At 39.8% G+C, this 8,994-nt stretch overlaps 1 protein-coding gene across 1 annotated transcript; it reads right to left on the bottom strand.

Annotated features, from left to right (window-relative positions):
• Positions 1 to 621: 621 nt before the first annotated feature.
• Positions 622 to 8,025, bottom strand: LOC148947295 (uncharacterized). Its single transcript, XM_089096559.1, has 2 exons — positions 6,432 to 8,025; positions 622 to 692 (listed from the first exon to the last, which is right to left on the bottom strand). The coding sequence occupies exons 1-2, from the start codon at positions 8,023 to 8,025 to the stop codon at positions 622 to 624; spliced, it is 1,665 nt and encodes a 554-aa protein (XP_088952685.1).
• Between the last annotated feature and the right edge of the window lie 969 nt (positions 8,026 to 8,994).

The raw sequence follows: 8,994 nt of genomic DNA, 5'->3' as shown, positions 1-8,994 counted from the left end.
TTCAGTACTTCAGGAAGTGGCGATTCTGAATTATTTCAATTTTTAACCAAAAAAATAAAGTTTTTACTTTTGTTATTTTGAGCAAATTTGAAAACTCGAATTAGTAAAACATGTATATAAATACCACACTTTATGGAATAGAAGCACCACATTCCAAATTATTAGCCCAACGACCCAAATTTAATTCTAACACTACACCTAAGACGTTAAAAAAAAAAAATTAATATTAGCGTAAGGAATAACACCCTTACACAAAAAATTTATCTTGACACTTATAGTTCAATCCATCACAAATGACTAAAGCTAATTAATATAAATTCTCATCCCCCCCCTAAAAAAAACAATTTTACTCTAGATATTTAACTAGATATATCTATTTAGATATCTAAATATTTATATTAGATATCTATACATATTTAGTTAGATTATATTATATATAACTAAATATTATAAATATTTAGTTAGATATCTAGATATCTAGTTAGATATCTAAGATATCTAGTTAGATATCTAAATTCAACCTTTAACAAAGAAAATACAAAGTCATAACAGAGGAACTACATCAACAAATACGTCTTGGACCCCAATTATGAAGATAAATCCCACATAATTTCCCACTAACTATCCGAAAGCCACTATCACAACAGATATACGAAGATTAAATCCAAAACCGAAATTAGAAAATTTTAGATCTAAAAAAGAAAATGGAGTAAATCCCCAAATATTGTGACTTCAATCCTTATATGCGCACATGTGCCTCCAGCACAAAATATTGATCCTAAAAAAAATCAAAATTTTATTTTTGTTTTTGTATATAAAACAAAATTTATTTTTGTATAATACTATATAATATTTAATTTCTGATCGTTTTTTAAATAATGCTGGAAAATTCGGCACCCCCTTCTTAGAAATGTCCCTTCCCCCACGGAAACATCCTCCATGGAAAAATTCTCTCAAGTAACCCCCTCTTTCTCCCCACTCCCCCTCACAAGAACAAAGCCTTTCCGACCGAATATTCAGACTGTCAACGAACCGCTTCGATGGATAAACAATGGACCAATTTCATAGTTAGCATTCAGTCCTTCGTAAATTATTGGGACATATTTTCTACTCTAAGACCTATGAACCAAAAATTCAGAAAGAAGAAACACACACGCTGGGTCCCTCCTCCTACCCCTACCTCCACCCGCCTCCCCAACCCGAGCAATTAACTCCATAAAAAGTCTGTATACTTCCCAATAACCGATACTATGTGTAAACAATGGGCAAATTTAATAACTTGCAGCCCGTCCCCCGAGAACTGTGGGGAATTAAGTCATCCTCAAAGACATATTTATTAAATTTTTTCCCCTTGTTTCCCCTTTTTATCGAAAATAAGGCAAATTTTTTCAGGTCCAAAACTTTTGATGGGTAAGACTAAACTTGATGAAACTTATATATTTGAAATCAGGATTAAGATCCGATTCTTTATGTATTAAATAAAAAAAAACAAGTTTTTTAAACTGAAAGTAAGGAGCGACATTAAAACTTAAAACGAACAGAAATTATTCCGTATATGAAAGGGGCTGTCCCCTCCTCAACGCCTTGCTCATTACGCTAAAGTTTTTTATTGTTTTAAAAAATAAAGTTGTAAGACAGAGTCAAACTTTAGCGTAAAGAGCAAGGCGTTGACGAGGGGACAGCCCCTTTCATATACAGAATAATTTCTGTCTGTCTTAAGTTTTAATGTCGCTCCTTACTTTCAGTTTAAAAAATTGTTTTTTTTATTTAATTTCTGATCGTTTTTTAGTTAATGCGGTAAGTTTTGATGTTGCTCCTTACTTTCAGTTGAAAAACTTGTTTTTTTTATATTTAATTTCTGTTTTTTTTTAAATAATGATGGGAAATCATTCGCCCCCTTCATAGCAATGTCCCTTCCCCCATGAAAACTTCCTTCATAAAAAGACCCTCCCATAAAACCCAGTAGCGTATCCAGGATTTTGTTTCGGGGGGGGGGGGCGTCAGTCAACCTTTTTATAGCAGTCATGTGAGCAAGAAAATTATCTATCATAGTGCAATATTTCAGGGGGGGGGGGGTATGGGGGGGTTGTTAGCTAGGAAAAGAAATAAAAAGTACACACTTGTGATGAGCATTTCTAGTTGTAGACTTTGTTTGTTTTAAAATGGATGACAATATTTTGCCACCAAAGTCAGAATTAAAAAAAAAGTTAGCAGCACTGAGAGTTTCAAGTTTGGGTGAGCAGATATTTTGGAACTACCACGAATTAGCAGAATTTAGAAAATATAAAAAAAAGAAGTGTATTATTCCTTATATTCGCTTATAGAACCTTTGTTCTAGAAAACCAAATAAATAAAATTTTATATTATATCAAAGACAATTGCCCAGAATTTTGTTTCGGAGGGATGGGGGCCTCAGTCTACCTTATATAGCAGCCATGAAAGCAAGAAATGTATTGATATTAACATTGTTAACAGAGGATGAAGCACAATTAAAGTTTAAAAACAGAATCAACTGCACTTAGAGAAACGAGAAACGAAAGACGACCTATCCTCTCACAGTAACGGCCGCCGGTCTTTTTTGGCTGCAAATTGATCAAAAACCTGGTCAGCATCGACCTGGATATCGTGGTTCAGGGTCATGTGAGCTAGTCCGTTCAGACGCTCCTTGCCTGCTGAGTTCCGAAGATAGGTTTTTAATCACTTAAGACAGCTAAAGCTCCTCTCAGTGGAAGCGGTAGTCACTGGTAACGTCTGAAAAATCGTCAAAAGTCTTTGAATGCATGGGAAAAACTTTGCATTGCAAGAAGCAAGAGTTGAAGCAACAGTTAATGGTTTCTCAGACATTCCGAGCCACTTCTGTTTCCAAAGGACAAACTCACATTCGAGCGCACGTCTACCCCCGTGAAATCCCTCGTAAACAGCAACAGCGTTCACAGATTCATTAATTTTTAATGACTCGCTGTTAGCTGGCAAAAGCCTTCCGATTTTGAAACATGCCTCCCGATGGCGCAAAAAACTTTGATCAAATTCTTCAATAAGTGAAGCAAAGTAAGGTTTGAACTATGACTCGCGATAAAAAACCTTGATGGACTTATTATTGTTGATGGACTTTCAGCAGATATACTATGAAACAGCTGGAGCCGCATTTAACTCTTGTTCAAGCTCATAGGCTTTCTGAAAAATTGTTTCAAAATTATTTTGTTTCGACTGCACTAAAGCATCAGAACATAGCTTAGCATGCCGACAGAACTCAACTAAGTCTAAATCTTCAGCTTACAGTGCCTTAGAGACAGAGGGCATTATGGCACTTACAAACTCTAGCATAGCCATCGTGAACATAAAACTAAATTTGGTTGCTGCTGAAACCAACGCATTCGCTTTTGAAATAACTTCCGTATCGCACCGTATGCTACCAACTGTTTCCTCAAGTACGGAAATAATCGCACAATACAAAGAAATAAAAACTAAAATGCAATCATGAAACTCCACCCATCTCGTTTCGCACAACTTCACAAGCTTCCTCATAGGACTATTGGGACAAACGACAGTGACCGCTTCTACAAACATATTTGTTCTTTTGGGTGAGGATGATAAAAATGATATAATCTGCTGTATAGTAGCAAAGGTTGACCTAACAAGTCCTACCCTACTAGTTTTACATAAAGCCAAATTTAAGCTGTGCGATTCACAGTGGGTGTAGATCACATGCGGATATCACACTGCACACTGCAAGCTCCCCTAATTCCCTAATTTCTGCCTGTGCACCAGAATAGCAGCCTGACATGTTGCTGGCCCCATCAAAACCAACCCCCCCAAAGTTCTCCATTTTTAAGCCAAACCCAATGCATTGGCCGATGATTTGTTTCGCTACTGCAGAGCCGGTGAGATTTCTGCAAACAGAAAACCCGAGAAACCGCTCTTCAAGTAAAGCACAAGTTTCATATTAGTATCTGACTACAAGAACTAACTAGAACTAATTAGGCTTGTCAGCATGTATATCAATAACTGTACAAGAATCCTTTGACGCTATATACTGATGACTGCAAGCTCCTAGGACTGGCCCAGAGCAATCTAAATCCATCAACTATGCAAGAAGATCTGGACAGACTATCTAGATGGTCATCGGATTGGTGTCTACAGTTCAATACCTTAAAATGTAAAGTTCTACATCTTTGACGCAATAATCCAAAACTTGCGTATCACATAGGAGATGCCCAGCTTGAGGCAGTCAGTGACGTGCAGGACCTGAGGGTTATTGTTGAAAATGAACTGAGGTTTCAATTCCACATACAAGGTCAAGTTACAAATGCAAACCAAGCCCTTGGTCTCATAAAAGAAACATGTACCACCAGGAAGTTGGGAGTGATTACAAAACTGTACAAAGCCATGGTCTGTCCTCACCTGGAATTTGGCATGACCTTAGCCTCTCCGTACTATAAGATGGATGTGAAAGTACTTGAGAGTGTCCAAATAAGAGCAAATAAGCTTATCTCTGCATTCTAAGACAAATCTTACAAGGAACGTCTCACCTTACTCAAACTCCTACCTTAGTATACCGTAGGAAAAGAGGAGACGTAATAGCAACTCGTAAGTTTCTAGAAAATGACCTATTAAGTCATGTCTTTTCCCCGTCATTCTCAATTACCACAAGAGGACACACCAAGAAGCTGCAGGCCCCCCGTTGCATCAAGCGAGAGCGCCAACAGTTTTTCTCAGTCTGTTCCGTCCCACTCTGGATTAGCCTATCCGAAGCCATCGTCCAATCTAAAACTCTAGATGCCTTCAAGAAAGGAGTTGATCAAGACTGGGCCAACGCCTAATGGAGGCTGAACTGGGATGTCAAATCATAACCTTGAAACACCACCAGCGAGATTTCTACAGGAGGCTCAAAACCTTGAATAAACTATCGCCTCTTAGTCCGATTCCTTATCGCAATTCATTCATTGCAGAGAAGCTAGTGCTTATAGCTGCGGGGGTTAAATAGTGAGAAAAATTTCTTGAAATCTTGTTTGATTACAGGAGGCGATTGCATGTTTGATGATAAAATAATGATATAAGCTTGCTGGAGAAATGGATAGCCATTTAACAAGAAATGAAAAAAAGAACGGGTGTTGCAAATAACTTAAAAGCGTGAATATTTTTGAACTTACTATATTGGCACTTAAAAAAAAGAATAAAAGAAATTTTGGGAGGGATGCTGCTCTGGCCCCCCTGGACACGCTATTGATATAACCCAGGACCCAACCCCATCCCCCTCTACCAGAAAAAATTCCCCCTGAAAACGTCTGTATACTTCCCAATAACCAATACTATATGTTAACATTGGGTAAATTTCATAATTTTCAGCCCTCCCCCTGGGGGTTTTGAGGGATTAAGGCATCCTAAAAGACATAGTTATAATATTTTCGACCATTTTGAACAAAATGGCTATCTCAAAATTTTGATCGGGTGACTTTGGGAAAAAAATAAACGTGGGAGGGGGCCTAGTTACCCTCCATTTTTTGGTCACTTAAAAAGGGCACTAGAACTTTTAATTTCAGTTCCAATGAGCCCTCCCACGATATTCTAGGACCACTGGGTCGATACAATCACCCCTGGGAAAATGAAAAAACAACAACAGCAAATAAACACGCATCCGTGATCTTTCAGAATCAGAATCATTTATTAACATAAAAGCTTTCGTAGTCAGGGTTTAAATCCCGACTAAATCGTGCTATTATTTACAAAGTAAACAAAGACACAAAAAAATTAATACACATGTCACTTATTGTAGACAGAAACATAAACAGGCACAAACAAATGATTGAAGCGATTAGTGCAACACTTGGGCTGGGCTAGCTTTGTTGCTTTTGATCTTGTAGTTACTTTTTTTGTCTGCATTGGGGGTAATATATGTCTGTGTTTATAACTTGTCAGAAGAAACTGGCCAAATTTACAGATAAGTTGAAAACGGCGAACGTGGAGTGACGGCAAATTTAGTTTAGACAGTGCTGATTCGTAATCGGTGTACAGATCAGACAGTATGGCCTTCACCGCTCTTTTCTGGACTGATTCGAGTACTTCGCTCATATAGGCAGTGCTCTGAACCTGTGGACCTCATACAGGGCATCCATACTCTAATATCGGGCGACTATATGTCAGGTAGGCTGTTTTCAATTGCGGCACTGAAAAACCAAATCTTCGCATCAGTAAAAAGGTACGCATGGCACAGTTCGCCTTTTTTACTACCTCTTGGACGTGAAGGCTAAGCGAACAGTCAACGCTGAACGTAACACCGAGAATAACTGCCGACGATACGCTTTGGTATGGTGGAGGGGGGCACTGAAAATCCCTTTTGAGAGGGTTAAATCGAAGAATTTTGGTTTTCGTTTCGTTGATTCGGAGGCTGTTTTCAGAACACTGGTCTCTAAAGTTGTCGATAAATGATTCACTGAACTGGGGAACGGTTTGAGACTTCTCAATGCGGTATTTTAAGAGGGTGGAAAGGTCATCTACGAATTTGAACCTTTCGTCAAAATCGGCAAGGAAGAAGTTGATCACTGCCAAGAACAACAATGCAGCGAGTTTAGTGCCTTGTGGGCCACCACACGTAAGCTCAGACCATTCCAAATCAGTATCACCCGGGTAGAGACCATATACACTCTGTAGTCGGTCGTATAAGAAATCTATTATTAATAAGAGAATATGTCTGCAAGATCCCATAACCTTCAGATTGTTCACTGCAGTATAATGGCGTATCAAGTCGAAGGCTTTTCTATAGTCGGCTAGGAGGAGATCTATAATTGTGGCTCCTTGGTCAAGCCAATCAACAATAAGGTGATACAGACGCACAAGATAAACAGTTGTACTACTACCTTTCAAGCACCCGTATTGGTATGGATCAAGAGAGCCCTGGACTTGTGACATACGTTCACGATATATAAATGATTCCGCTAACTTAGAGAGGTTCGGAACGATCAAAATCGGGCGGAGTCGGTCGCAAGATTTCGGGTTTTTCACTTTTGGAATGACGCGCACATAAGCTCTCTTCCAAACACTGGGGAACACTTGTTCGCGAAAACACTGGTTAATAATAGAGCTGAGTGGCTTTGCGAGAAAGATTGAGAACTCGCGTAACAACTTGACAGGGAGTTCACCAGGGTAAGACGCACAGTTTACTTTCAGTTTCTGAAGTTCCTTAAAGACGGCATATTCAGATACTTCACAAATCTCATCAGTCCCGGTGTCAACAATGATACTCTCAATTTCTGAGTTTATGATTGATGGGTATGTGATGCATATGCCGGAGAAAAATTTGTTCACTTCAGTAGCTGATGTCAGTTTGCCGTCATCTTTGAGTAGTCTCAGGTCCTTTGGCGTTGATTTCCCTGCAAGGGTTTTGACCAAGGAGTGCCATTTGTGAGGGTCAGTATACAGTAATGGCGTTATTTTCTCTTTTACATACTGTCTTTGGGCTAGTCTGTTTAACTTCACAATTCTGTTACGCAAACTGGCTGCAGCCGCTTGATCTCCAGCTTTGTGGAGACTACAGCGAGTTTTTATCATCTGCTTGAGTTCGCGGGTGATCCATGGTTTGTCAGTGTCACAAACCGTAATAACTTTTATTGGAAAAAAATCATGGAACTTTTCCAACAGAAGGCTGTTCAGTTTGCTGACTTTGACATTAATATCGGCCTCTGCACAAATGTCCTCAAAATCGTAAATACCAATCCAGCGACCGAATTGAGCTCTTGAAGACCTTGTGATGGGCCGAATTGTGGTTTTTGTTCGTTTCGGTCGTGGGATACTTGCTTGTGCTTCCCAGAAAATTATAAAATGGTCAGAATTCTGAAGGGGACCTAGAGATCGGGGAGCGTTATAAAGATCTGCCAAGTTCGTAAAGATCATGTCAAGAGTACTGCCACTTTGGTGAGTCGGAATGTTCACTACTTGTTTCATATCCAAAACGTTTGAGACCCACTGACGACTGGTCTGGTTGAAATCGCCAGCAATCACAAACGCAGGGGAAGTGTACTTGTGGCACATTCTGTTGACGAACACTTGTATGTGCTCAATAAGTTCTTTTCTGTTCCCAGCGCTTTCTGGATAGTACACTGACGCAACTATTAACTAGGAGAATCTTCGTGACAGATGCGCCGGTCTGCACTCCACCCACACAATCTCATGGCTCGAATCATTGGAGCTACTTAACAGTTTTGATGGTAGGTCGTCACGTATATAAAGTCCTACGCCACCTCCGCGACGGTCAATACCTCGGTCACGTCGAGTGTTGAGGTAGTTTCTATAACCTTTAATCCGTACAGTCTCCTCAGTAATGACCCAACACTCGCTGATAATTGCAATGCGTACGTTATTCTGCTTAATTAACACCTCCAGCTCGTCCATTTTATTGTTCAAAGATCGAGCGTTACACATTAGCATAGTCGTAAGTTTGTATTTTGCTGAGAATCGCTCCGGACACAAATTTGGAGTAGGTTCTGAAGCACTGCAGTTAACATTCTCTATAAACCAGGGACCAAGTAGGGGTGGAGTATAATGAGGAGGAGCGCAACGGATTACGACTAGGTTACTCGTCCTCGTCGGCCGGTCCTTTGTCTTTCTCCTGCGGGAGATATGCACCGGGATTCTCATTTGGCGTTTCCTGTTTCCTCCTCGTTTGCCACGGTGGGTTCGCTTATTCAAGCAGTCCGATAAGCGAGAGCATTCTGGTGGCTCTAAGTAGCGAGCTATCTCAGTGCGCACTGGTGGTTTCTTTAAGAGTCCAAATAGCCACAAGTTACAAAAGGTAGATGGTGCCACTGATAAATCCGGTGATTGAATCTTCATTAGGGCCGGTTTTTCGTATTTAATTTGCATGATGATTGCACTAAGCAAAGTCAGTAACAGCAAGTCTTAGGTTACTTTCACTATAACAGCTGGAATCCGGATAAAAACAGCACTGGACTAGCTAAACTAAGGAGTCAGAGGCAGCTTTTTCAAAGCGCTCTCACCGCC

Source organism: Artemia sp. Qi Xiang Cuo, chromosome 11, assembly GCF_049724085.1.
Source record: "Artemia sp. Qi Xiang Cuo chromosome 11, ASM4972408v1, whole genome shotgun sequence".
NCBI classification, from domain to species: Eukaryota; Metazoa; Arthropoda; class Branchiopoda; order Anostraca; family Artemiidae; genus Artemia; species Artemia sp. Qi Xiang Cuo.
The sequence above is the reverse complement of the archived record's forward strand: the minus strand, read 5'-3'. Positions and strand labels throughout refer to the sequence as shown.

Coding starts and splice junctions, on each gene's coding strand:
- LOC148947295 (XM_089096559.1), bottom strand. CDS start 8,025: ATGTGCCACAAGTACACTTCCCCTGCGTTTGTGATTGCTGGCGATTTC. Junction 693..6,431: donor TCAAACCGTTCCCCAGTTCA/GTGAATCATTTA, acceptor TTTCTTTTTTAG/ATCTAAAATTTTCTAATTTC.